This window comes from Pyrus communis, chromosome 14 (genome assembly GCF_041283825.1).
Source record: "Pyrus communis isolate YQ-2024b chromosome 14, ASM4128382v1, whole genome shotgun sequence".
NCBI classification, from domain to species: Eukaryota; Viridiplantae; Streptophyta; class Magnoliopsida; order Rosales; family Rosaceae; genus Pyrus; species Pyrus communis.
In genome coordinates, this window is record NC_142578.1 from 4,315,061 (window position 1) to 4,342,912 (window position 27,852).

The 27,852-nt window shown below is 36.6% G+C and overlaps 5 protein-coding genes across 14 annotated transcripts; 2 read left to right on the top strand and 3 right to left on the bottom strand.

Annotated features, from left to right (window-relative positions):
* The first annotated feature begins 575 nt into the window (after positions 1-575).
* Positions 576-2,182, top strand: LOC137712360 (uncharacterized). Its single transcript, XM_068451449.2, has 3 exons — positions 576-1,446; positions 1,637-1,690; positions 1,986-2,182. The coding sequence occupies exons 1-3, from the start codon at positions 621-623 to the stop codon at positions 2,030-2,032; spliced, it is 927 nt and encodes a 308-aa protein (XP_068307550.2). The 5' UTR covers positions 576-620; the 3' UTR covers positions 2,033-2,182.
* LOC137713625 (anthranilate phosphoribosyltransferase, chloroplastic) lies at positions 2,117-5,324 on the bottom strand. Its single transcript, XM_068452947.2, has 10 exons — positions 4,923-5,324; positions 4,665-4,808; positions 3,723-3,884; positions 3,549-3,632; positions 3,251-3,439; positions 3,064-3,154; positions 2,894-2,953; positions 2,663-2,781; positions 2,436-2,570; positions 2,117-2,350 (listed from the first exon to the last, which is right to left on the bottom strand). Exons 1-10 carry the CDS (start codon positions 5,133-5,135, stop codon positions 2,321-2,323), a joined length of 1,227 nt encoding a protein of 408 aa, XP_068309048.2. The 5' UTR covers positions 5,136-5,324; the 3' UTR covers positions 2,117-2,320.
* A 9,838-nt stretch (positions 5,325-15,162) lies between these two features.
* On the bottom strand, positions 15,163-20,220 carry LOC137712603 (serine/threonine protein phosphatase 2A 55 kDa regulatory subunit B beta isoform). 9 transcript variants are annotated; one of them, XR_015955766.1, is made up of 15 exons: positions 19,928-20,186; positions 19,452-19,555; positions 19,170-19,277; positions 18,900-19,019; positions 18,393-18,584; positions 18,175-18,266; positions 17,801-17,919; positions 17,194-17,317; positions 16,959-17,082; positions 16,731-16,799; positions 16,531-16,565; positions 16,344-16,435; positions 16,147-16,221; positions 15,731-15,807; positions 15,163-15,634 (listed from the first exon to the last, which is right to left on the bottom strand). XR_015955766.1 is itself a non-coding variant. In XM_068451708.2 (14 exons), exons 1-14 carry the CDS (start codon positions 20,040-20,042, stop codon positions 15,498-15,500), a joined length of 1,530 nt encoding a protein of 509 aa, XP_068307809.2. In that variant the 5' UTR covers positions 20,043-20,220; the 3' UTR covers positions 15,163-15,497. The 9 variants fall into 9 exon arrangements, 6 of the variants coding, with proteins under 6 accessions (XP_068307809.2, XP_068307808.2, XP_088540439.1 ...); XR_015955768.1 differs by having other exon boundaries at positions 19,946-20,185; XM_068451708.2 differs by lacking the exon at positions 16,531-16,565 and having other exon boundaries at positions 19,946-20,220.
* A 1,193-nt stretch (positions 20,221-21,413) lies between these two features.
* Positions 21,414-21,860, top strand: LOC148691098 (uncharacterized). The gene has a single exon (XM_088684615.1). The coding sequence runs from the start codon at positions 21,414-21,416 to the stop codon at positions 21,858-21,860; it is 447 nt and encodes a 148-aa protein (XP_088540741.1).
* Positions 21,861-24,413: 2,553 nt separating this feature from the next.
* LOC137711958 (cysteine-rich receptor-like protein kinase 1) lies at positions 24,414-27,291 on the bottom strand. 2 transcript variants are annotated; one of them, XM_088683747.1, is made up of 6 exons: positions 26,399-27,291; positions 26,004-26,105; positions 25,556-25,906; positions 25,229-25,481; positions 24,978-25,122; positions 24,414-24,811 (listed from the first exon to the last, which is right to left on the bottom strand). In XM_088683747.1, exons 1-6 carry the CDS (start codon positions 27,162-27,164, stop codon positions 24,488-24,490), a joined length of 1,941 nt encoding a protein of 646 aa, XP_088539873.1. In that variant the 5' UTR covers positions 27,165-27,291; the 3' UTR covers positions 24,414-24,487. The 2 variants fall into 2 exon arrangements, with proteins under 2 accessions (XP_088539873.1, XP_068307209.2); XM_068451108.2 differs by having other exon boundaries at positions 25,229-25,463; positions 26,399-27,289.
* Between the last annotated feature and the right edge of the window lie 561 nt (positions 27,292-27,852).

The window sequence follows — 27,852 nt, forward strand, 5'->3', positions numbered from 1 at the left end:
AAGAGAATAAACGATTTCGATTATGATATTCAGACAGTAAAATTTCATTAATCATAATTGAAAGAATAAGTGGACACAAGCATTGGCTTTAATATCACCTTTTAGTTTTCATATGCTTCTATTTCAACTTCTTTGTTAAGTAGTCATGGAAAAGCAAAAAACAATGGAACATAATGCAACCCCATCGGAATCATTTCGTGCAATTTTATTACCCTCCCATGACCCAAAAGCAAACTAAAGCTTCTGCAATATTTCAATTTTTCAAAAGCATACACTAAAGTTTTAAAAACAAATAATTCTCCAACCAAAAAGAGGAGCAAAACCCATAAACAATTCACCAAAAGGTATTCTTAAGGCAAATCATTCAAGCAAAGAGAGATTTTTTAGTCAATAGAAAATACAACTCGATATATTAAATGTTATAATACAAGTAAGTGAATGTTTAAAAAAAACAATTTCAATCACTTATATTATGACATTTGGTGTATCAGATCATGTTCTCGACACATTGAAATATTTCTCAAATCATCCAAGCAAGGTATCATTCATTTGCATTATCCACAAAGTCACTCATATCACTAACCTCACATCTCACTCAAAACTCTCTCTCACTTGCATCCATGAGTAGCAATACTATAACAACTATGCTCATAATTTCCAGCTTCCTCTGTCTTATATTTTCTTCGTTTCTTCCATCACGTTCGGCCAACACCTGCAGATCGTATTGCGGAAACCTCACCGTAGATTACCCGTTCGCCGTCCACTCCGGCTGCGGCCACCCGGGCTTTCGAGATCTCTTATACTGCATCAACGATGTGCTCATGTTTCACATCAGCTCGGGATCTTACAGAGTCTTGGACATAGACTACGCTTACCAAGCCCTCACGTTACACGACCCTCACATGTCAACATGCGACAACATAGTGCTAGGTGCCAAGGGCAACGGCTTCTCCGTCGAGCAATGGCGGGCCCCGTACATGACCCCGACCACCGACAACGTGTTCATGCTGATCGGCTGCTCGGCTGAGTCGCCGCTCTTCCAAGGCTTTCCGGGGAAGCACTTGCCATGCAGAAACGTTTCCGGCATGAGTTGCGAAGAGTACTATGGTTGTCCAGCGTGGAATTCGTTGGGCCATAGGAGGGTGGGCTTCTGGTTTGGGTCGGGCCCACCTGAGTGCTGTGCAGTGCCGTTTGAGGCCATCAAGGCCGTTAATCTCACCAAGCTTCAGTGTCAAGGGTATAGCAGTGCTTACAATCTGGCCCCACTGAAGCTCGATGGGGCCCACGGGTGGTCTTATGGTATCCGAGTGAAGTATTCTGTTCAAGAAAATGATCAGTTTTGTAGAGCGTGTGAGGCAACCGGAGGCACGTGCGGTTACGGTACCGATGGCATTAAGCAATTGTGTATGTGTGGGAGCCTCAATTCCACATCAAATTGTGATTCCGGTTAGACATCCCCACCATGATTCTCCTTTCTATGACTTAACTACGCAATCTATATATTTTAAATTATTCTAATTTACGAGTAAGCGTATTCGTATTTGAGCGTTAAGAGACGGCTATGCGATCCTAATCTGCTCGCCTAGTCATTTATTAGTGCATAACTTAATTGATGATCGTTTTGTCTGGTGTGCAGTAAAATCGGCATCAACAAGAACATACCCTATGGTGGAGAGTTACACATTGAGAGGTACTTTCTTCTGCTCATCATTATAGTACAACAATTCGTGTCAAATTTGTCATTTTAGCAATGGGGTGTGCCATCCACACACCATTTTTTACTTCTCACACACCCTTTGTTAATTTCTGTCCGTTGATCTTCTTTAATTCATCCGATCCGACGGTCGAAAATTAGAAGGGTGTGTGAGAAATAAAAAAGTGTGTGGATATCACACCCTTTAGCAACCTTGTACACATGCAAATTTTCGAATGATATAACTTTGGTCTCTGAATATTAGTGAGTTTTTTTTTTTTTTTTTTTGCAGGATTACTGTTGTGTATACTAGCTTGGATTACAAAGAAACATTATTGAAATGGATATCGAATTTAGCATATGTATGCATAGAGAGAGAGAGAGAGAGAGAGAGAGAGAGAGAGAGAGAGAGAGAGAGTGATGTAAACATAACTTTGAAACTTATTTGCTTCCATTATTTCATAAACTACACTTGATTTTCGAGTTGCAGAGGCAGAATGAAAACACAGAGAACAGTAATTATACAAAATACAACCCTTCACCTCATTTTGTTCTCTCAACTGCGTTGACTCTACAACGGGTCTTCATCGTCGAATCTGGTATCCAAACACGTACCAGACGTCGTCCTTAGTAAATAATTGTATCCTTAATCATTGTCTGCAGTCATTAAACAAAGCGGATTAACGAAATTGATACGTTTAATCATAAAATGAAAATACGAATACATGGCCAGACCACTTACATTGGAGATTGCTACCCATTGGTCAAGGATCCTAATAGCTTTCCCTGACATTTGTGTTTCACGAGCCAAAGAGATACCTTCAGCTAAGGTGTTCACCCGACCGCTGACCAAGAGAGCTGCTGCAGCGGTTAAGATCTGGCCAATAGTTTTGGTAATGAGTAGATTTATCAAACATAGGAAGAAAGTGACAAAGTTCATATTTTGTTGTAACGATCAAGGGAACATACAAATGCATCTGCAACGGGACCCTTCTCCCCTGACAATACACGCTTTAGTGCATCAGCATTATACTCCGGGCCTCCACCCCGCAAATCATCTAAGGTGCAGCGAGGAATTCCAAAATCCACTGTATACAGGGAAAATTACGAATTGATGAGAACATTGAGTTGAACGAAAAATCATCCAACGAACTATAAGCACAAGAATCAACAGTTGAAAACTAGAGATAAGATTCTCACATGGATCAAAGGAGAACTCCTCAATCTTGTTAGGAGTTACATCAAGGATATGCCCGGGTCCTATATTCAAATCAATCACGTAAAAGTGAGGCTTTATGGTAAACTAGAAGAAAAATTGTGATGATATTGTATTAGCTCAGACGTAATCTAATATAAAAAAGGAATTTTACCCAGTGGACTCATTTCGTCCAAGCCTTCGGAGTGAACGACTAATGCTCTCTTCATTCCAAAGCTTTGCAAAGCTTTGGCCATCTTTAAGACCTATCAAGATGCATGCAGCTCAGTAGTTATAGTGTAAAGTCCAACCTTCTCCAAGTTACCATCGTTAATGCTAAAATTCTAAGAATCAACACTCACCAAGTCAACCTTGTATACACCAACAACAGCAAAAGGTACTCTTGCTGGATTCAACATGGGTCCCAATACGTTAAACACGGTCTTTACTTTCAGTTTCTTTCTGACAGGGTGAACAATATGCATTGCTGGATGATATTTGGGTGCCATCATAAAGCCAATGCCTGCTTCGTTCACACATCTAGTTACCCCCTGTTTCAAGAACAATCCCAACCTGAATGAGCATCTGTCTGGCCAAATTTGAGATCACAACTGCACATTTATTTGAACACTTTAAAAATAAAATATTTAGTGCACCAACCTCAGGGTCCAAATCAATTATTATCCCCAAAGCTTCTAATACATCAGCACTTCCACATGCAGAGGAACTCGAACGGCTTCCTTGCTGAGATACAAACAATTGTCTGATAGTATTAACTTTGATAAGAGAAACAAAACACAAAAATATCACAATATCAATATAGATGGATGTTACCTTTGCAACTTTTGCACCACAAGCTGCAGCAAGTATTGCAGCCCCTGTGGAAATGTTTACTGTGTTTGCACCATCACCACCAGTTCCAACAATGTCAACCACATCCCCTAAGTCTTGTATCTTCAAACTGTGCTTCATCATTGCCTTTGCCAATCCCACAATCTGTTTAATAATAATAACCATTAAAATAATTATCCAGGAAATAAGCTATATAACGGTGTACTTGACCTACCGAAACAACAGGATCAGATCAGAAAAACAATGGAAACACCCTGAAAAAACCAAGCCACCACAAATGCAGAACAGACCAACAAACTAATAAGATGGCACAACCAGAAGAAAAACTATCAACCCAAGTGCTGTTATCATGCACCCTCGGAACAGAAAGTGATGCGGGAGCAAGCATACAACTTGGAAATTGCTCACATGCTTTGGAATTGGAATAATAATGGCAGTGCACTTTTAATAACTTAGAAATTAGTTGTAATTCATTTATGCTTCCCTTATCCTTGTTTCCTTTAAATTATGATGTAATACAATCATTTGGGGGAGAAAATGATTAATGAAAAATAGTTTATTTACCTTGTGATTATCAACTTATCACATGGATGCTTATTATTAGAAAAAAAAACATTCATATTTTTCCTAGACGAGGCTCTGTAGTAACTTACACATTCAATCACCAGTTCACAAATTTCACAAACAAAAGTTCACAGTTGTCTAATATGTCCACGACGAAAACAAAATAAAATCGATTTCCGAACGGATTCTAGATTCTAGATTGGCTTAAGTAACGAATAATATGTCCACGACGAAAACACAAGTAAAAGAATGGCCCATGCGTGAGAATGGATGCATTCACATAGAACTGCAATCATATAATTTGATCTACTCAAAATTCAAAAGTTTCTTTGAAAAAAAAAAAAAAAAAAGAATACTTACTTCTTCATAAGTCTCTCCTTTGGCTCTCAACAACACAAGAAACGCGCTGATCAAAGCCTCATTGGCATCATCCAGCAAGAACTCCAACGACGCTTCAGCTTCCTCCTCCGTCAAATCCACCCGACTAATCAAAGACTCGATCAACTGCACAAACCACACCAAAATCTCACAACCCAGTCCATGTTCTCCCCCAAAACAAAAACTCAAATTCACAAAATCCACAGAAAATTTTAAAATTTAAAGAACCCCAATTGTCACCTCACTGAAAGAAGCTATCTGCGGCTTCGAATTTGGTTTCTCAGAAACGCTGGGCGCGGAGGAGAGCACGGCATTGACACGGCCAGCAGCTGAGCTTCTCTGCTCTGTTCTGATAACTGAAGGAATGCAGCAGCTGCTTCGGAATTCGAGCTTAGTGCGGTGAGTCGACGAAGCAAGACTGGTCACAGACTGGAGCTGCGTTGAAACTGCCATGGCAGCAAAACCACTGAGATTTTGGAACTGAGAAGAGTCCTACAATGCCTATAAATTTCAATTTCCAAGACGAAAATCCAACTGCCCAGATAAAAATTGAGCGAAATCTGGTGACTTTGAGGACTTTTGCTCTCCAAAGACTCAGTCTTTGGAAATTTGGAGCCACAAAAATTTTATTTGAACTTATATAACATTTTTTTACACCCAACTTTCTTTCTGCATACATATTATTTTTAATTAAAGAATTAAAATATCTTTAAACTCAAATTTACTACCTATGTGACGATCCGTCCTTAATTTTTCATGTAATTTCTCCCCGAGTGTGTAAATTGACATTTATGCCCTTGTTGGCAAAGTGACATGGACGTGGTTATTCGGCTTTTAATTATTTTTCTTGTTATCGTAATTAAATGGTACTCGTTGTTATGACGCGTGAACATGAGTTAGGCTCGAAACAGACTTGTAACGAAAAAGTTACGTCTAGTTAAAATGCGTTAACAACGAGTGAAATTGTACACGCGGGTGTGCTAATTTATTAGTGTAAGAAATTACTGTTTTTGATAGGGTACGTTAGATTTCATCGGATTTCACTTGTACAAAACCTATCTTTTAGCTCCTTTTTAAGGAGGTGGATTGTCTGGCCCCTCATTTTCATAATCTTCTTATGCCATTTTGTGATATGTGGTCACGGTTAAACCACGTCAACATTTTATATTAATTTTTTATAGAAATAATAAAACAAAAAGTAATAAGAATATAAAATATTGACGTGGTTTAATCGTGACCACACAAATAAAAGGGCATGAGGAGAGTATGAAAATGGAACAGCAGACAATCCACCTTCCCTTTTTAAATGGGATCCGTTGCCAACGAAGCAAGACTGGTCACAGATTGGAGCTGCTTCCGAATTCGAGCTTAGTGCGGGGAGTCAACGAAGCAAGACTGATCACAGATTGGAGCTGCGTTGAAACTGCCATGGCAGCAAAACCTCTGAGATTTTGGAACTGAGAAGAGTCCTACTATGTCTATAAATTTCAATTTCCAAGACGGAAATCCAACTGCCCAGATAAAAATTGAGCGAAATCTGGTGACTTTGAGGACTTTTGCTCTCCAAAGCTTCAGTCTTGGGAAATTGGAGCCACGAAAATTTTATTTGATCCCATATCATATTTTTCTACACTTAACTTACTTTTTATATTTATATTATTTTTAGAGAAGTGTTATTGGCATTCCAAAATTTTTATTTTACACTCCTCACAAGTATATTTTTCTTTCTAAATATAGAAAATTTGAAGTGTAGAATGAGAATTTTGGAATACCAATAACAATTCCCCATTTTTAATTAAAAAATTAATATTTCTTTAAACCCAAACTTACTACTTATGTGACGACCCGTCCTTGATTTTCTATGTAATTTCTCCCCGAGTGTGTAAATTGACATTTATGTCCTTGTTGGCAAAGTGACGTGAACGTGGTTATTCGGCTTTTAATTATTTTTCTTGTTATCGTAATTAAATGGTACTCGTTACGAACGTGTGAGTGTGAGTTAGGCTTGAAACAGACTTGTAACAAAAAGTTACATCTAGTTAAAATGTGTTAACAATGGGTGAAATTGTACTCTCGGGTGTGCTAATTTATTAGTGTAGGAAATTACTATTTTTGATAGGGTACATTAGATTTCGTCGGATTTCACTTGTACAAAACCCTATCTTTTAGCTCCTTTTAAAATGGGATCCATGTCTGTTGCCAAAATTAGATTAACCGAAATCAACCCAATTAAGTCCAAATTTTAATGCTTGAAGTGTATGAATTGTTAAGTAGTATAGTTGGCAAGCACAAGATCGTTCCAACTAAGGTTGAAATAATTCTAATTATCCAACTTAATTTGTATTGCACTTGAATTGAAATGGAAAAATTGATGATTTGAGAAAGAACTTTGAAATTGTAAATGTAAACAAAAATCAAATGAGCTTAAATAAATGACAAGAACAACAAAAAAATCAAATTATAAATCAATTGCGAAAAACATTAGAGCATCCGATTCATCATAACCAATCCAACTTAATTCCTACAGTTAATTATTAATGAGTAATCATCCAAATTGACGGTCTAGTTCCTCTAATTCATATAGTATCCATGGCATCTATATTACTATGTATACTCATATGTGCTAACAATCTATGGCATCTAGATTACTAAACAACACGAGTTCATTAATGATTTGAGAACTACTTAATAGACAACATGAAACCTAGTGTATGACATCTACATCAAGGAATTCATGGTACCATTTGCAAGACACTAAAACCGAATTAACAACATGGCATTTGTGTTAACTCGCATCAAATATACTTAACTCAAACCAAAGTGGTGGCCAATCACTAAGATTAAAATCAAGCTCATAAGCACAGCAAAATGATACTCAAAGTGAATGAAACTTCATAAATAATTAAACTGAGAAATTAAGAATTCATAGTTAGGCTACATCGTAACCCTAGCAAAAAGAAATTAGTTCCGAAACATAATCGGAAATATTATTGAATTCATAAAATTAAAAGAAACATAAGTTTAGAAAAGCCTGAAAATCTCTTGCTTTGCCGCTGCCTTCTTCCCCTTGATGTCTACATGCCGCAACCTTTTTCCCCTTTTCTTTTCTTGTTGAATGATGATCAATTTGCCTCTCTTTAATTCCTCTTCTTTTTCTTTTTCTTTAATGAATAATGACCAGCCAATTAACTATATTAATCAGCCCTTTTTTTCTTTTTTGTCTTGCCCACTTTTGCTTCCTTCTTCTGCTTGTCTTATTCTTCCTTTTCTTCTTCTCTCTTTCATTCATTTCTTCCATAATGAGTAGCCCCAATTATCTACAAATTAATGCCAATTGAACTCAAGCTGTTCCTTTTGGTTTCTTTTGTCTTTCCCCTTAGCTTCCTTCTTTCATTCTCCGTAACCGACGAATACTTAACATCGATTTATTGTTGACAATAAAGGAAGACATAACAATTGAATTCCTTGATGGCCACTTTGTGCATTTACACACCTCCGTTTATTTCTCAATGAAGAAATACATAATCTCGTGTCTTTTACTTGTTGTTGCTTGCTCCTTAGAATTTAATAAGATAACAGCTTTTTTTTCTCTCTCTCTCTTCTATGCAGATGAAACGATAAGAGCAAACTTTCATGAGCTTTGTGGCCACATGTTCTTCTATATTTCTCATCCTGCATCCAATTCACATTGAAATCAATTAGCACATAGTGGTCTTGGCTTTTAATATTTCAAATGAACAAATGGTTAAATAGTTAGAGCACTAGATAAATGGTCATTTAAAATAAGTACCAGATTTACTTGACTAGCTTTAAAGATCAAAGAGTTATGATATATTTCTCCATCATCTTATTTTAGCCATAAAAATACAAATGACATGTAATTGCTTACATTTAAATCCAATATATCACAAGTAAATGTAATTTTCGGGATAAAATAAGTATACAATTTGCGCTCATCAACGTCCCCTTTCTTCACACATTCACCAATCACAACCCCTAAAACCCTCACATTCCCTTGTTTTCCCCTAAATCCCCCCTCACCAATCAAACTCACCCTCACTCTCACTCAACCAATTATAAACATTGTATGTCACTTCTCTCTCAGTCTCTCTCATCTTCTTCTCACTCTCTCTATCCCGTAACTCTTTCCATAAATGCTTTTGAATTGATTTATGCATATCATGCCATGATTAAATAATGTTATAAGAAATGTTGCACTGTTGTGAAATACTAAATAATCCTACGGGATGCGCAGGTAAGTTTATTATGTTAACTAGAATTATTAAATTGTTATGGTATGCTTATATTTATATAGTTTTCTCATCATTGCTGCACCTCAGTGTTAGTGCTTGCCCCGGGTCAGGGCCAGTCTTTCACGTGCTGCTCACTTCAGCACTGCAGACTCACCTTGGATCCAAGTAGGTGCCAGTCCTATCGTACATGTTACATTAGGCAACTCCAACTCGTAGGTGACCGCGATTAGCGATAGTCTTCACGTGATTGTAGCACTATAGCGTATATTATTACACCCAGTTCTGTCGTATAGGTCACATTAGGCAACTTCGACTCATGTGCTAGCATAGATTGATGAGCATCAGGATAGTCGTACAGGTCGCATTAGGTGACTCCGACTTGTGTGCTAGTATAGATTGATTGAATACTTAATTTTACCTATATTACTGTTGAGATTGTGTTGTGGCATGCTTCTGGATTTACTGTTGAATTGCATTTGATTTCATATCTATACATAGTATGATTTTCTAGAAGCTATACATGTTTTATGGTGAGAGGTTAGTATGTTCAAAAAATAAATAGATTTTATAAACTTTTGTTTTTGCCCACTCATCCTTCTGTTTTTCGCCCATCCAGGTCCTAGTTATCTAAATTACTCTGTGGCGTACAAGGATTAGCCAGCGATTCTGACATATCCCTATTTAAGTGTAGGAACTTATCCCGTTGTGTATTAGGTACTTAACTAGTTTCGATTGCACTATTTGTCATCTATGCTCTGAAGATTTGTATTCTATGGGTTCTACCCTTTACTGCGTACTCACTTTATTAGTTTAAATAAGTTCTAGTTTCGATTTTAATTTGTTCACATTTTGGTTACATCACCTTCGAGTGACGGCTAGCATGCCTTGACTCTGGTTGGAGTGTGTCAACCTAAACTACCCTCACAAACTCAATTCAAAATGTAAATATATTTTTACACCCATTTAGAAAATAAAATTCCAAATTAAATAGTTTGGTGAAGTTTCTACTTGTTTAAAGGAATGAAAGCTTTCTAGAGTTTGATTTGTGTGGACAAGTCAAATAATTTGGTGAATTTTCTACTTGTTTATGAATCTTGTAAGACCACCACAAATTACGATAACAAAAAGTGGGCTAAACATTCTAATATAACGGTCCCCATCACTTTTGGCTTCCTAATGAACCAATTTTCAGCAGATGTGTCATTCCATTTTTTTTTTTTTTAAAGCAACGACACGAGTTTGTATTAATAGAGATCAAGAAAAAATAGTAGCATATTACAAAGTTTGGGATAAATCTTGCAACACTAATCGCTACAATTAGCCAATAATATGCTCATTTATTTTCATGAGTGTTACTGTTATGATCGTAGAAAGCTACACGAACGTCATCTTTTCTCTTTTTACTACTTTTTCCTCAATTTTTACACTATCAAATCATAAGCAATTAGACTCCTAAAGGTAATGACTAATGACCACACACAAAGCATAGCAAACCCAAAAACCCATCTTCTCAACTTTCAGCATTGATGGTTGAGAATTGAAAATCACTATTCATCAACAAAAAGCTTGTTTTTAGCTCTTAGATATTGAGTGTGGGTTTGTTGATAACTTTTATTTTTATTGTTAATTTCATCTTGCACTTGATAATAATTATGTAATAAGATTAAAAAGACAACTCACATTTAAATTTTAAGTTGGGTGTAAAAAGAGGTTACATGAGTTTAAATAAAATTTCCCTTGGAGTAATTGGTCTGAGAAAAACTGGGTGGTATTTATAAACATACACAATTCCCTTTTGTGGAAAATCAGTTCCCATTTCTTCGGCTGGTAAAAAATCAATTATTCTTTCCTTTTATTTTGTGAGTTTCTTTAAAATGCACACAAAGTGCAAACCATTTTCTATTTACAGAGGCTTTTCAGTTGAACCAAAAAAATAAGGAGGTGTCTTTTAAAGAGGAAATAAGAATCCTCTGCAAATTTTTTACCTTTTTTAAACAAAACATTCGCTACATTTTAAAATAAGGAGGTATTTAATATTTAATTTTTTTACCTTTTTTTTAACTATTTATTTAGTACTACGGTCTAATGATATTTCTCTTCATTTGTAAATGAGAGGTCTTAGGTTTGATTCTCGCCAAAGAAGAATTTGAACTATTTTTAAAAAATAACAACCAATTAAGTGTTGTTCATGAATTAAAATTCATGAAAAATAACTTGAGTGTTGTGGCCTATTTTATCTGACAAGGGGAAGGGGGCCGGCGGCAAAGAGAGAAGAGAGAGAGATATGTTTGTAGAATTGTGTAGAGGAATGTGCGTGTTATTTCCCTACGTAGTGCCTTTATTTATAGTAATAAGAGGGAGAAGAAATCCTTCTTCCTCAAGGAATACAAGTTCATATAGAAAATAATAATTAGAATCAAATATAATTTAGAATTTATATAATCACACTTAAACTACAAAATTTACAGCATTGAGATTTATATAGAGGGAGAGAAAGAGAGGTTGAGAAGGGTGAAAGAGGAAAGAGAAGTGGGCAAGCGTGAAGAGGAAAATATGAGAGAGAGAGAGAGAGTTAAAAAGATGGACTCATAAATCTCATCCAACTTTGATTTATGCTACCACATCCAGGATCAGACATACTATAAATTTATTTGAGGACTTACAAATGAGTCTTAATCATTCTTTTAGCTTTTATAGGTCGCTCATTAAAAAAGATTGCGAGACTCGAACCTACACCTTGATCTAGCGAAAAGAACGATCATTACCAACTCAATTAATCACGTTGACGGACCATGTTTCAATTCTTCATCTTCTTTCTACCTCGTCTTTCTTGTAATAGATATGGCTCTACACAAGTACCATTTGGTAAATAGTGTCTTCAAATTGTTGGTAATTAGTGTCTCAATTAACATGTAATTATTTAAAATAAATCGAACGCGCCTCCGTAATCCTTTGCCAGATTTATGCATCTCGATTCCAACCTACCTTAGATTTCACGAATCGTTATGCTAATATAACCAAAACGTACACGTATGTGCACATGCAAGAAAACTCAAACAGTATTGATGGGGGATCAAGCATTAATACTCAAACAGCACTAATGGGGGATCAAGCATTAATTGAATACTGTGAGACTATTTATCTATGAAGCCTTTCATTAATTGGGTTTGTCTTGGCTAGCCGTATACTTCATATTTTATTAACACGCTCTTAACAGTATTATCCGCGACGTATTAAGTTTAAAAGACGCTCTCTTCTTTAAAAGAGTTTAACTTCCTCATATTTCATTCACACACATGACAACGTTTACTTGCCACATGTTTGAGTTTAATTCTCTCTTTCTTTATTTAAGAGGGTTTAACTTTCTCATATTACATTAGCACAAAGTTAACTTTCAACCAAGAATAAAACATGAGCCTAACAACGTTGACTACCACGTCATGAGAGAAGAGTCAATTCTCATTTTCTTAAGTATTGCTTGTTACACTTGTGCCCCGCATTTTTCAGTTTTCAATTTCGTTTTCATCTTAAAGTTCTAGTTCTACGACCTCATCAATTTAGTACCACAGGGTTGCGAGAGAGTAGAGCGTACCGTCCTGTCACAATTGCGAGTGTTTATAGTTGCAACTATTGTCATAGCCAACAAGGTTGAAACTTCTAAGAAAAAACTTCGAATTGGAAGGGCGATCTTGCCGGTTAACTTACCCCAAACCGACATAGGTGAACAAGTAAAGTATACTGAGACTCTTGCGAGAACAATGTCGAGCGAACTCGACATAATGATCGCGTAACTTTGGAAAAAATAATGCTACTGATATTCCTCTTCCCTCATAAATATGAAATATTACATTTGAATCTTATAAATGATGAGTTCACAATAAATTTATTCTTCCATCTGTTACTTAAAGTAAATATCTTAATTTATGTGAATTAATTAATGTGAATATATCGTTGTGTCAAGAGTTCTATGACCTCGTTGGTCATCTAGGTCAAAGAGGCCGAGATGGGCTTGAGGACCAGTCCATCCATAAATGACAAGCCCGTCTTACACTCTAAGGCAATTGGACTGTTCGTCAAATTATCGGCATACCTATTTTGGATCAGTTTTTAGTCAACTGGGGACCATGACTTTAATCTCGATATGGAAGGGGAAGAATTTGCCATATTTAGTAAGCATCCCGAAATTGTTATGTGATCCTTATTCCTTACCAACTATTTTTAGAAAGAAAAAAAGTTTCCAAATTATTGCTTGACCTTTCCAAGTAAACTTTTGGAATTTAAGCACATAAACAATTTTCCTTTACCAAATGGAGTAAATCAAATGTATGATATCACCGATAAGCATATATATATATATATATATATATGTATGTATGTATGTATGATATCGTGTATGTTTGTATGTATGTTATGTATGCTGAGACATCCAAAGAGATTCTGCAGAAATCGCACATAACCTCTTAAAGAAGCAAACAGCTAACTGAAGCACACAGAAAAGGAGCACTCAATTTTTTCAGTCAATCTGTGCAAAACATGGCCGCTCTGCCCATCATCTGTTGCATGCGGATGGAAGATTTTTGCACGTAAACTAAACCCTTCTATAACACACACATACACTGATACACATACACATACATATACATATATATATATACATATACACATACACATACACATACACATACACATACACACATATATATATCTACACACACACACACATAAAATCAAGAACATCACAAACTTAACTAGCAAGGTGCTAAAAAGAACCCGTTTGATAATTATTTTGTTTTTAATTTTCAACAATTGAAAATTGATAAAGATAGTAGCATCAAACGAGCTGTAAATTGATCAAACATCAAAATACGTTTGACGGCCTCGGTAATGAGAGAAATAGACCATAATCAAAGCATCATTAAACTAAAACATGTTTTGCGGCAGAAAGAAAAGATAAACCCTAATGGCATACAAACGCACAACGGAGGGAGGAGGAAGACCAAGGAGGCTATGCAAATGAAATGAAGAGAATTTTGCTCTGCTTTGGTTTATATAAGGGATCTGAGAGTATCTAGGGTCTTCTAGGGCAACTGGTGAGGGGGTTTCGGGCAAACGGGCAGGTTTGTGGCATGGAAGGAAGGGTTTTGGGCAGTGGTGTCTGAGCTGCCCAAATAATAAACAAATCTGCAAGTTGGATGCTTATCTCTGGAAAGGGATCTTTTTCATGGCTCTTCCGTCAGATCATTCTTATCAAATAATTCAGACTCTTGAAATTTGATCTAATAACTAAAGTTATTATAACTTTGGCCCTTATTTGCAGCCGTTGAATCAAATTTCAAAAACTCGAATTAATTGATAAGGAGAATTTGATGGTAGGGATCCAGATCCCTTTCCCTTATCTCTTGGCATAGTAGGTCTGACATGTAATGCATATATGTAAAATATGCGTGTGAAGTATACAGTAGCATTTGTCAAAAGCACATTATAGATCAGTGTCATATGAAAGGGAATATGCCCATGTTTTTCCCTTTTTAGGATCATGAGTCGGTGGAGCAAGACAAATATCGAACTCTCAACTTATCATAATTTCGATTTGTTGTTTTACTTTTCTTGATCATTGCACTAGGTTTGGCGATTTCTATTGTTAACTAGATACGAAATAACAAAAAAATAATAAATTTTGGTCAACTTGTTAATGAGTAAGAGGTTATCAGGTCACATATTAAGAATTCGTTAACGAGTTGGGTGGTTAATGGGTCACTCATTAAGAACCCGATAAAAACGCGTTAAGATTATGAATTTGACATAATACGACCAATTAAAATAACAAAAATGACTCAAAAATAACACGAACATAAAAAACACAACCCATCTAGATAGAACTAGTTCTTAGAGCTTTTGTAGTTCTTTGTTTCATTTTTCTCGTCACTTCAGAGAATCTCAAGAGCTTTCCTTGTGAGGAAACAAATCTAAAAGATTAGCCGTGTTTGTTTTCGTATAATCTCTCATAACACATGAGCATGACTAAAGCAAAATGATTTATGAATTTCTGTTTTTCCGTTTGCCCTCCCCAGTGCATCGGAGAAAAAATGAGTGTGAAATCATCCACGACTAAATAATAGTCCTCATTCATATAATCACGAGTGCATGACCAAATAGATTGGCTCGTAAAGCCAATAAAATCTTTTTGCTCACAATTTTCACAAGATTAGGGAAATATAGGTTTCTGATTTCCATAAGATCTTAGAGATGTTATTAGCACGATAAAATAAGTGTTGTTTAGTCACAATTACACAGTTGGGGTTAGGAATTTCCAACTTTCAAAATTACTGCCTATAATATATAGTAAAAGCTGACACTTTTATACAATTACTTTGGGACAGTGCTATTCACACACCTTTTTTTATTTCTAACACATCCCTCTCAATTTCCGGCCGTGGGACCGAATAAATTAAGGAAGAACAATAGCCAAGAATCAACAAGAGCATGTGAGTGGTAATAATGGGTTGTGAATAGCACTGTCCTTACTTTAAATTGTAACTGTAGTACTGTACTGTACACAAATCTATGCATAATACATGAATAAGCTATTCCCAGCAGCACTAGCAATCAAGTTTGTTTCTGGATGCCATGCCAAATGTAGAATCTTGGAGCTTAGGTCGTAACTACTGTCATTACCGCCCGAGCTTGAATTTTCATGCCCTGAAAATTCAGAAGAAGGACGTGTTTCAATCCGCTGATAGACGCATTCTATATAAGAAAAATGCACGGGAATATAATGAGGTTCAGAAGCCCAACCATGCCGGTAAAATCCTCTTGCCAGGTTGCTCAAGGATGACCTCCTTGCCCTTGGAGCAGTCTGGAGAATTGGCTTCCTGCTTTCAAGTTTAGAAGGGAAGTAAAGGGTTCAGAGAATAAGTAAAACATAACTTGCATCTGTATAGCACTGAAATTATGTACAGTTTTAAGTAAGGGTTGACTTGGTTTCACAATTTGGACTCTCGAGTATTATGGTACACCATTTTGCACTGAGAAAATTTAAATAGAAAGTTTGAAAAAAAATTTCATAATCCCTCAAGCCCAAGGAGATATCTACTTCTGGAAGAGGATCCAACAACGAACAGTTGTCCCGGGAAAATGAACCCTGCCCGCTTGACTATAAGGTTCCATTGCACCAACTCGACAAATTACAATTTGAGGGAATTAGGACAGACCTGTTGGGAGTTTTGCTAGCTTCTATTGTAGCTCCTTCACTTCCATCTCCATGGGAAAAAATGCGCACTAGGTTGCTAAGTCAAAATAAAAGAAAGTTGTAACAGTTGGGCAAAAGCAAGCAAATACAACTCCACAATTTTGATTGGTAACAACGGTACTGTGACTTAATATGTGAGATCCTGTCAAAAAGGCATACCTATAAGACCCAGTTGCAAAATGAAGTCCATCTCCACTGAAACAGCATCCAAATTTATCAAATATGCGATCATTGTTATACAACTCAGATAACTGCATAGGAGAAAAAGGCTGTCAGCAGTAGGGACGACGGAGATGGGGTCATGAAAGGTTGTATATATGAACTTATGAGTAAAAGCCAACGATACCACATGTCTGCTGCAAGGGCAACTGGGTAAGGGACCTAGTTCAAAGACAAGTTGAATCATAATGACACCCATTCAATTCATTTGAAACTCAGTTCACAGGTTTCAAAAATTAACGTGGTGATATTTTAATGTAGGAAGTTTATGCTCCAATTATCCAAGAACCTCTCTTGGAGCCAAAACGTTGGTTTTTCTCCGCTTACCTTAGGGCGCAGGTGTTCATGAATCTTGTATATTGCAACTGGTGAAGAATCCATATGCATATCCCAGATCTAAAACAGAAACATAAGCAGCAATCAAATCAAATTTGCACCAACAGAAGAACTTTGAAAATGCCATCATAAACTTGACGATGACATAACTTTATAAGCATCACATTTTTAGAAGGAAAATCCAAAATCTAAAAGTAAACCTCAACCAAAATAAAGCACCTTTAGATTCATGTAGTCGCGACTTAAGATGTGCCGCCCATCCTTCGAAAACTTTATATCAGAGATAGATGCAATAATTTCCGTGAAAAATGACTTTGGCACATGGGAATCTCCATCTTGTAATCTGTCAATCCCTCCAATTCCAAATAACGAGTATCAGTACATCCTCGTGCACTATATCAAAACTAATAACACACAGATCGCAAAAACCAACAGAAACTGTGATTAGACTCACATTCTTGCACTGTGATCACATAAAGCTGACTGCCGCATGTCAACTAAACGAATAAAACCTCTTGAGCTGCTGTATGCAAGCAGATTACAATGAATGGGATGGAATTCAGCCGCTGTTAAGACCTCTGGATAATAATTCATCATCAGCATATATTTTCATTTGATAGATACATTGGTACAGCACAGGAATTGTTTTTTCAAAACTGAGTGAACAGGTTGGTCAGACATTGACACCCCTGTTGGTTAGTGTCCCTTCATAAATAAGTAAGGAACTACGGTCAAAAATTATGGAAGCAAAACCTAATGCCATGGCTAAATTGAAAGACGGAGAACCATTTAGAACTTTATAGAATCTGAAATTTTCTCAAAATTCAGTTCTCTGAAAACATACAAATTTTAATCTTTCTATCTCAAACATTCTAACTCAATTCCAAACCATCATTCCCACAATTTTAACCTATATCTTGATCAGTATCTTCCCACAAATGGAACATATCATCATCCGAAAAAAAAATGAAATGTTAGGATGATATTAAGCATATTCAATTGAATACATAAATATAGGCGTTCATAGAAATTATAAGATGTAAAGACAAAGGGTAGACTACCAGTAAGGTCCTCCATGTTTGGTGGCTTCATATCAAGGATATTGAAACACTGGTCACTGATCTCAAGATTCCACAAGTTTATTCTAAGGTCATCCGCAGAAAGAAATGTTTCACCATCGCTGTACAAGGGTTTAAAGCAGATTATCTTTTAGATGCTATACATTTAGTTTAAAACTATCTACTTTATAAAATCCATGTTATTTCGGCAATTTAAAGAAGCAATAAGGGCAACCAAATAAGGAAAAAAATACACGAAGGTGCATCTGCATAGTGGATAAACAAAGTGGCTTCTGAATATCATAATTTTTCTGGCAGAGGAAATTTTTAGCTAGACGAGATACTGATTTTGAAATAAAGCTATCCACAAACTTTACCTATTATTTGAGATGGAGTTAATATTAAAATCATGAGCATGGGCATACACCTTTCGGCATCTTGTTTGAGCATTGTCTTCAATGTCAGCAACCTAGTCACAAAAACAAGTTATAAATAGTAAATTTGAACACGGTGCAAAAGTGATTCTAACAAGTTACAACACAAGAGCTATGCCAACAGATAGAAAGAAATTTTACTAAAACGCACGGGTACTAACCTTCATATGCATGTCTTCAGAAGATGACATGTTTTTAGCCATCTTCTCTATCCATTCCCGACGATAGCCATTAGGAAAAGGTGGTTTATCTTCTCTGCTGATGAAACTCCTTTCCGCCAGAAGCATATTATCCGAAGATGCCAGTGGATAAGGGGTCATTTCTTTTACTTTCTTCACCTTGGATTCCTTAACCTGTTCCCAGAAACAAGAAAACAAACAAGTCAAAAGTGGACATGCAATATTAACAGAGCTGTGATATGCCTCTAATTTGGTTGTGATAATTTCTTGTTGTTGGACAATAAAACACGTAAAGTAGCATTCTTTTCAACACAAACTGCTCTATCTTTGTTTCTTCACTGTTGTTTTCTCATGTATAATCACTTGGCACATTAATTTTTCTGATTTTTGGTTTTCTGATGCATCTTTTCATTCAAGAACACAACTCCATTGGCTAGCAGCAAGTGTCCATCATTTTAAGTAAAATGATTTAATTAGAAAAGTTCATACCTGCCACAGTTTTATCGTCTTGTCATTTGTTGAAAGCATGAACTGGGATCCACTAGATGTTGCACACCATCTTACTTTGTTGATCTTCTCTTCAATCTCCACACTCTTTAAGTAGTCAAACTGAGTAAAACGTAATAGCATGATAACGTAATCATCCCCATTTCACAAATAGAAGCGACAGAACAAAACACATGCACCGGTATTACCCAATTTAGGTATCAACGCGTATCATACATGGTGCATCATTAAATACAAGATTTTAAAACATACCTCAGGTTCATGACTCTGAAACTCAGTCTTAAACTGAAATTCAGGATGCTGGGTGGACGTGAAATCCAGCTGCTCCAATTCATGTCGAGGGCGTTGCAGATTTAAAGTCTACGAAGCCAATTAACAATTAAGGGTAAAAAGAACGTAAACCCAATTTCATCCAACATTAGATGCCAGCCTAACAAGGAAGATAGCCCCAAGTGAATTCAAAAGTACTCATATTTGAAAAATGTCCATTTAAAATTTTCCTGAACGATATAAAAGCGTGTTGGCAATTCTCACATGTTTCCCATCCTTCCTCTCGAATATCACACATCGGCCACCCCGATCTCCAATGGCAAGGAAATCACCACTCTTGTCGAATCCAATTGCGGATATCATATCACCTACACGAAAAAGCATCACTTCTGGAGTTCATTTCTTTACTTCTCTACGTAAGCAATGTAACTAAAATATACATAAACAAAACAAATCCAAGTTCTTCATTTGGTTTCGAAAAGAATTAACCTTTGGAAAACTAAAACCGACATCTGCATTCCCATTTAAACCAAAAAATCAACTAGTTAAAACCATAGTTTTAAAGTAATTTATACATTTTCCCAGCTCAAAAGAAGCAAAAAAGTAAAATTATCGCAATTCATCTCCATTTTCCAAAACTTTCTCAGTAACCAAACACAGCATAAGCAGGAAAAATGAATATTTCAATCAATAACACAACATACATACGTATATACATACCTAGACACATACATACATACATAGAGAGAGAGTATAACCATCGTGAAGGTCGTCTCCGGGAGCTCGTTCGCCGAAGACCTGAGAGAATTTCCACTCTAAAGGCAGAGGGGCCGGAGGGTCAGAGCTCAAAGTCATGGCTGCAGCTGCGGGCTTCCAAGACGACAACGCTGGTAGTCGCTTCGATGGTATTTTTGTTTTGGTAAAGCTACAAGTCTTCGTTGCCGAGTCTCTGAGATTCCCAATCTCCGTCAACCACTCGAATTTCCCAGAAAATGATATTTTCAGATATGCGCCAAATTTTTGCTTTGGTTTCAAGGCTGGGCTCAATTTTTAGTCCATCGGTTTTAAGGCCCAATTTCTTTTTTCTCCAAGCGGACTCAACATTACTGCCAATTGATGAGTGTTCGTGCCCAATTCGAATCTGCCCTTTACCTCGGAAATATTTTTGCTCAACATCTTTAAGATCATCTTCAACCGAACGAGGGTTAGAGGGTTCGTTTTAGCCCTCTGGCCTTCCAATATATTAATATTTTAATTAACAATATATGATCATATTTGCCTCCCTCTTCAACCAAGGACTATAAGGCTCGTTTTAGTTCTGTCACAAAAATCCGTCTCCAACCGAGGGTCATAGGGCCAAACATAATTTATTATTTAAGTTTAATGTTGTTTCATATTGTTTAATGTTGTTTTATGTTACTTAATTTAATTTAATGTTATTATTAGGCTTAGGAAGTTATAGGGAAAAAAAAAGAATTAAATAAAAAAAATTTAAAAATTTGTAAAAAATAAAAATTAAAAAGGCCTACCATTCTTGTCGGCTATAATCGACAAGAATAAGTACAATGTTGTCAGATATAACCGACATGAATAATGAAAATTCTGGCCAGCCCAGGGCTAGCTGGCTGGCTAAGTTGGGCCAACCGATTGGCCTTTTGGCTTTTTTTTGTCTAGTGGGGCCCTTTGGCCTAACCCTCAATTGGAGACGGTTTCGGGCTATTTTCGGCCCTCTGGCCATCTGGACCCTTCGGTTGGAGATGGTCTAAGTAATGGTGATGTTCATCATTTAATTTTATCATTGTTAGATGAGTTTATATTTCCATATTTGTGTAGTGGATAGACACATATCTCAAAAGTTAAACTCATCTAACAGTGATAAATATGGTGGCGAGCATTATCACCACTTAAGACTGGTGAGCGAAATACACCCCATTTACCTCTTAATTAGAGTAGTTCAATAATATATATGCAAAACACAAGCTATATTGTCACGGATGAATATTTGGCTCCTTAAGAGCAGTTACATCGGGGAACAAATAGGCCAACACCTAGCCAAATTATTGGCTCGGCACCCAGCCAGTCCACTCTAACCCAACAGATAGGCTGGCACCCAGTCCAAGCTAGTCTCCAGGGCATCCCAAAATTGACAGAGCCATGGACCGGCCCGTATGACGTCAGCAAGCTAAAATCATAATATTAATGAGTCCCAAATCAACTTGGTTCGAAATGAGATCACAATGTTCTTCATCTTCTTCTTCCTTTTCCATTGCACGGCTCTCACCCTTCTCTTTAGTTCCTCGTCGCGGGACCCACAGTCACAAGTCCTGGATCCCGTCACTCTGCTCTCTCTGCTTCTCGCTGGGGATCATTTGGGCGATAAGGTATAAAAGCAACACGGAGGGGCACCTGGAGACGTTGTTGGAGAAAGAAAATGAGGATAAGAACCTACTAGAAAAGTGCATTGAGGAGCTGAAGAAGAAGGGGTTGGAGTTTGATTTGTTGAAGGAGGTCGACGCGCTGAGGAAGGCCAAGAGTTTGAGAGTCGAAGCGAAGGTGGTGAGGAAGTGGAATGCAAGGGATTTTGTGACTCTGTTTTTCTTCATTGTGTCTTGCTTTGTGATCATTGTCACCAGAGTTTGCTTGCTCGTCAGAAAGAGAGCAAAACAGTTGTAGCCATGGAAAGTAGATGAGAAAGCAAAACAGTTGCTCAATGTTTGCTTGCTTCCTCGTAGAAATTAAAAATAAAATTATTATTTTTATTATTTTATAATAAAAATAATAATATTTTAAGAAAATTGATTAGGCTATTTTTTAGGGGCAGAGATGCATTTAGCCTATTACTGTTTATTAGGGTCTATCACTGTTCACTGAGTGGATGAAATGGGCTGGGTACTGGCGCATATTTTTACAGGTGGAATTGCTCTAAGGCCATTTCCAACCGAAGGGTCCATAGGGCCAAAGGGCCGAAAAACGTCTGAAAACCGTCTCCAACCGAAGGCTAGGCCAGAGGGCTCGTGGACCCCACAAAATCTGAAATGGCCAAAAGGCCAAACGACTGGCCACTTTCAGCCAGCCTGCTGGCTAGCCCAATTTCAATTTTTTTTTTTTTTCCCATTAGCCTAGCCCTTTATTTTATTTTATTTTTTTCTTTTCCATTGCCCAGCCCACTTTAGAATTTAGGGCTTAGGATTTTTTTATATGTCCCAGCCCACTTTTTGTTTATATGCCCAATAGGTTTTTTTTTTTTTTTTTTTTATTTTTTATTTCTAATTTTTTCCTACACAATTTCTCACATATTTTTCACTATTCTATACTATCTTACCTCATTTTATTTCAATTCTTCACATTTCATACTATAGCTCTTTGGTCCTCGATTAGAGACGGTTTTTTGTGACAGGGCTAAAACGAGCCTTATGGCCCTTTGGCCTCGGTTGGAGATGATAAGGAATATGATCATGCACTGTTCATTAAAATATTTATTTCTTGGAGGGCTAGAGGGCTAAAACGAGCCATTTGACCAGCCTTCGGTTGGAGATGGTCTAAGATTAAGGAGTTTTTTCTTAAAATATTTTGTGATCGAATTGCGAAATTTCATGTTTATAATAGGAATCGTTTATATTATAAATCATTATGCAATATCCGTATTTAGAAAACTCAATTGGAAATAAGGTCATTTAGTCAATTAATTGTAACAAATAGATAAAGGGTTCGTAATGTTTTCGTCGTGTCCGACTATTTATTTTTATGCAGTTAGATATCGAAACGATCTCATACTTTATTGTTTACGAGCCAACAATCTAGTAATTCTTTTAAGACTTTTTTCGCCAAAATGGTTCCTGAAATTGGCATAACTTTTCAATTTGGTCCCTGAGATTTGAATTCAATAAAAGTGGTCCCTGAGTTTGTCCACCATCAATCATTTTGGTCATTCCATAAAAATTCTATTGAATAAGGACCAAAATAAAAATACTCTCAATTTAATAAACAATTGGTCAAAATGATTTGATAAAAATTGAGGGTGTTTTGGGCATTTTATCTTTATTTAATTTAGATTTTTCATAGAATGATCAAAATGATTAATGATGAATAAACTCAATGACCACTTCTACTAATTTCAAATCTCAAGTAACAAAGTTAGCAGTTATGTCAATATTAAAATCTATTTTTATTGGTCATGTATTCAATATCGCTTGATAGCTTCTGCACTGTATTGTTTCAATATGAATTATATGATGAAAATTTCAAATTAAATAGTAGGTCAGGCAAGGGAACACAACTACTGTTTTGGCTCTTATTTTGGGTTTTTTTTTTCTTGTAATTTTATTTCATATATTTTCTGGACCACGTGATGAGAACTATCCTCTTATTTATATTTTAATTTCGTGCACCAAATATTCCGTTGGACCGACCAATTAATAGAGGTAAGTGAGATGTAAGTTACGTATTTTTTTTATTGGTGTCACATTTGCACATTTAAATTTCGGCTAGTGTTACCTACATCAAATTTGCACATTAAATTTGTGCACTAAATGAAATATATTCTACACTATATATGTTCTAATTACAATAATCAAAGGGTGGTGCTATACACAAAATTCATGCACTAAATTTGTGCACCAAATGATGTGACACATTCTACATCATATAATTTTTCATTTGGTTGGTATCACATTATTAGCTGCACAAATTTGGTGTGCCTAGCATCATTCTTGATCAAATTTTGATTTGAATTAAAGTACAAATTTGATTAGCGGCACATTATTTGATGCACGAATTTGGTGTACTTAGCATTTTCGGGTAGATTCACTTCTTTTTACTATCTAGTCTTGTAGGATGAGAGATTTTTTTAATGAGGCTGTTACACCACGTATAACAATACAAATGAAATGACTTAATTTGTTTTTTTCACTTATATTATGACAGATGGTATATGGGCTTCTATTATGAATTCATGAAAATATGTTTTCTAGGGAGTTACTTGGATGGAAAGTGACGTTCCATTCTTATCAAATATTGTACATGTAAATTACATATTAATTGAATAATCTTGCATTATTGGATTGCAAATGTACATGATTTACCGTCACGTACATTCTCAATAATTTACGTTGGCCTTATTCAATTCAAGCAGCCTCAGCCCTTTGGTTGAAAAGGCATTGTGGTTAGGTTTATGTTTTTCTTGATTCAGTGTAACTTCTTTTTTCGTTATCAATGAAATTCCTCTCGTACCGTCGAAGTTTTCATTGGATATCAATAATTTGCAACATCTTTTGTCTATGTTACTTGTTTAAATACAACATTCACACTTCGCACAAAGTACTGGACTCTGGGGACCCTATTCCATCTCTTGTTTGTGACAGAGTGTACTTTATAGAAGTTTTGGACGCATCTGAGTTGAGTATGCTTGCATTCAAAAATGGAGGCTGCTTTGGTGAAGGGATAACGTGTTTTTCATCAGTGAGCATCCGAACCACCTCCGCCATAGATGGTCTCACTGCAAGAGAAGCTTGTGTGCACATAAGCCCGATCTGAAGTACATCGGATGCCTCTCTCTCGGGGAATCCACCTTTCAAGGTCGGATCAACAGTTTCGGTGATATTTTTTTCCTTGTAATGCTTCCAAACCTAATGTCATAAGGAAAAAATAAGATGTTACTTACGTGTTGAGAAATATGCATACTGGAATTCGTCGTTGGAGACTTTGCTTATAAAATCGATGGCAATCATGTCGTTTGATTGAGCATATCACTACATGTACCAAAGTGTAACAAATAAGGGAGATGAGTCTTACAGAGTAGAGAACCGAACTTGAACCCTCTACGAAAACGCGGTTCTTCTTGCCGCATACTATCTCAAGAACCATCACACCGAAGGCATAAACATCAGCTTTATCTGTTAGTTGTCCTCGAACAAGATATTCAGGAGCCATATATCCCCTGCAACAACAAAAATCAAACTACTTCGTAAGTTCTGTATGTAAAACATATGCATCAAAATCAGAAGGGGAACAAAATTACTGGTAGCGATTTCTTAAATTCTTACAGTGTCCCCGCGATTCCTGTGCTAAGATGAGATTTATCTGGACCAACGCATCGGGCAAGTCCAAAATCAGCAATCTTCGGAATAAGATTCTCATCAAGGAGAATGTTGCTGGGTTTTATGTCTCTGTGAATAATTTTTACTCCACAACTTTCATGAAGATACACAAGTCCCTCAGCAATTCCGCAGATGATATTGAATCTTTGTTGCCAACTTAGAATTTGCCTTGTGTCGTTACCTGCACGAAGTAAGTAAACTGGTATTAATGTTATGTATATACACAATGAAGTGATGAATTAAGATGATAACTAGCTAGGTTGGAGTACTCACCAAAAAGGACTTGATCAAGGCTTTTGTTGGCTACATATTCATACACCAAAAGACTTTCTGGACCTTCAATGCTGCAACCAAGAAGCCTAACAAGGTTCTTGTGATGGATTCCACTGATGAGATTCACCTCATTGAAGAATTCGTCCACCCATTGGCGCGTATTGAAGTACAATCTTTTAACTGCAACAGTTCTACCATCTGGAAGAACTCCCTTAAATACGGAACCAGCTCCTCCTTGGCCTAATTTCCTCGAGGCATCAAAGAAATCGGTGGCCTTTTCAAGCATTTCGTACTTGAAGTTCAAATTGTTCTTGTGTATAGAGATGGAAATCCCAATTGGATTATTGTACACTAACAGAAAAAACTTGAGGATCCAATGAGAACATGTAGAACAAGAATTAACTAAAAATAAGAGGTTGAATTAGGACTGTAAGTTCAAGGTGTTTACCTTCAGTTCTCTTATAAAATCTCTTGTACGCCATGAAAACTCCAAAGAGAGCAAGCAAAGAACTCGCCATGGCAATTAGAATGGTAGCTACAGTTTGCCTCACTTTTATAGAAAAAAAAAAGAAACTACTAAGATATTGAAGAAGAATCATTGATCCGAAGCCCATGTAACTTACAAATTTTAAAAAGATATCTTATTGAGACATATCCCAAGTGTAATGATATTTAGACACTATTCGTGACAACATTGCCAACACACTCTCTAATGTAAATGAGTTTCACATAGAATGGTTAGGTCCACCTATGCTAGAAAGAATTGATAATGGTGTTAAGATTTTGTGTCTAAATAGCATTATTGAAATTGAAAAGAGAAAGAAATATTGAAATTAGGCTCACCAGAGTCATTTGAACCATCTTCAATTCCATAGAAGTTCTCATTTGAATACCTCAAAAAACACCCTGCAAACATAGCCCTGCCTTCAACTCCAGGCACACATCCGACGAGGCTAGCCCCGGCTTCTTCCAAGCACTCTCTGCACCCGCTTGCATTGATTGTCTTCCAGCACTGAGCCAATGCATACACACTCTCCACTCCTCTCTTCCCAAATACACCAAAGCCTCCATGACTTACAGCCAATTCTGTCACATTTCGAATCACACCCTCCACCTTTCTAGCAAACTCCTTTGTTCTGGACTTCGAAGCATCGATTCGCGAGCTACCACAGTTAACATTCTTGTACTCGTCATCAACTGCCTGGTGAGAAAACTCATGATCATCATAACCAAGAAAGCAACCGTCAAGATATATACGAGCCGAGGTGGAGGGAAGGCAGAGGGGGAGCTTTGTTCTAGACACTGCAAAGCAAGCGGAGCATTCGGTTGGTGAGAGATCATCATAGCATTGAGCAAGGGCATACACTTCTGGTGCTGGTGAGGTAATAATGTATTCTCCCCAGCGTTTTGCATTGACATTGTTGGAGATGAAGTTCATTACGTTTACGAAGTTTGGAATGAAGTTGCCGCTGGAGTTATGCTTGCCATGTCCACAGAATCGACCCGCCTCGGAGATTCGAGGGTGTGAGACGGAGGGAGAGAAGAAGAATGCTGAGAATATGAGGAATAGGCAAATGAGGTTTTGAGGATTTGGGATTGGTAATTGCATCTCCTTCAAATGGTCAATGGGTTACTCTTTCTCCAGAAAAATAGTTATGCAAGAGAGAGGGGTTGGTGCGGCCTCAGCGTCCATGTTTATCGTTTTCCATGCATGGAAGATTCAGTTGGAAGCCAAAGGCCAAGAACGAGCCGCCTAAGTGCACCATTATTGACACTTTAAGGGCCCAGAAGGCAGAAGCTTTGAACCTACTTGCTTAAACCCTACGTCGATATATATTCTAAGTTTCTAATTGAGTATTTAAAAACTAGCTCTTATATATTAATCAATGGTCATGGTGGAATTTACAAATGAGTACTAAGAGGTGCGCGGTATAACATTGAAAATGTTGCTCTTTATTTTGGTGTGTCTGTCTAATTAGGACAATTCTCATATTGAGTGAGACTACATGAGGTCGATGATTGTTCATCAGTTATATTCATCTCTACTACAAAACCAGCCACAAGAGTTTCTTCTCATCCACCTCCTCCTGAATTAAAAGATTACAAATTAATATACACAAAATCGTGATTCTTTGAACATTTGATATAATCGATTATGAATTAGAAATTTTTGTTTTTTAATATATAGTTAAATATTTAATCTACAACTAAAGTCATTTTGGTATAACGTAATACTCAACTGGAAGTAAAGATGAAATTTCAGCATGCTTCCAGCATCAAAGTTAGAAGTTTGATGA

What these genes read in the sequence shown, in the direction of transcription:
- LOC137712360 (XM_068451449.2), top strand. Translation starts at nt 621, where the DNA reads ATGAGTAGCAATACTATAACAACTATGCTCATAATTTCCAGCTTCCTC. An exon ending in CACATCAAATTGTGATTCCG is followed by an intron (nt 1,447 to 1,636) that starts GTTAGACATCCC and finishes TCTGGTGTGCAG; the next exon opens with TAAAATCGGCATCAACAAGA. An exon ending in GGAGAGTTACACATTGAGAG is followed by an intron (nt 1,691 to 1,985) that starts GTACTTTCTTCT and finishes TTTTTTTTGCAG; the next exon opens with GATTACTGTTGTGTATACTA.
- LOC137713625 (XM_068452947.2), bottom strand. Translation starts at nt 5,135, where the DNA reads ATGGCAGTTTCAACGCAGCTCCAGTCTGTGACCAGTCTTGCTTCGTCG. An exon ending in GTGTATACAAGGTTGACTTG is followed by an intron (nt 3,155 to 3,250) that starts GTGAGTGTTGAT and finishes GCATCTTGATAG; the next exon opens with GTCTTAAAGATGGCCAAAGC. An exon ending in GGACGAAATGAGTCCACTGG is followed by an intron (nt 2,954 to 3,063) that starts GTAAAATTCCTT and finishes ATTTGAATATAG; the next exon opens with GACCCGGGCATATCCTTGAT.
- LOC137712603 (XM_088684312.1), bottom strand. Translation starts at nt 20,042, where the DNA reads ATGACTTTGAGCTCTGACCCTCCGGCCCCTCTGCCTTTAGAGTGGAAA. An exon ending in TTCAGAGTCATGAACCTGAG is followed by an intron (nt 19,020 to 19,169) that starts GTATGTTTTAAA and finishes CGTTTTACTCAG; the next exon opens with TTTGACTACTTAAAGAGTGT. An exon ending in GCTAGCAAAACTCCCAACAG is followed by an intron (nt 15,811 to 16,146) that starts GTCTGTCCTAAT and finishes TAAACTTGAAAG; the next exon opens with CAGGAAGCCAATTCTCCAGA.
- LOC148691098 (XM_088684615.1), top strand. Translation starts at nt 21,414, where the DNA reads ATGAGATCACAATGTTCTTCATCTTCTTCTTCCTTTTCCATTGCACGG.
- LOC137711958 (XM_088683747.1), bottom strand. Translation starts at nt 27,164, where the DNA reads ATGCAATTACCAATCCCAAATCCTCAAAACCTCATTTGCCTATTCCTC. An exon ending in CCTTGATCAAGTCCTTTTTG is followed by an intron (nt 25,482 to 25,555) that starts GTGAGTACTCCA and finishes CATTAATACCAG; the next exon opens with TTTACTTACTTCGTGCAGGT. An exon ending in CAAGTTCGGTTCTCTACTCT is followed by an intron (nt 24,812 to 24,977) that starts GTAAGACTCATC and finishes TTATGACATTAG; the next exon opens with GTTTGGAAGCATTACAAGGA.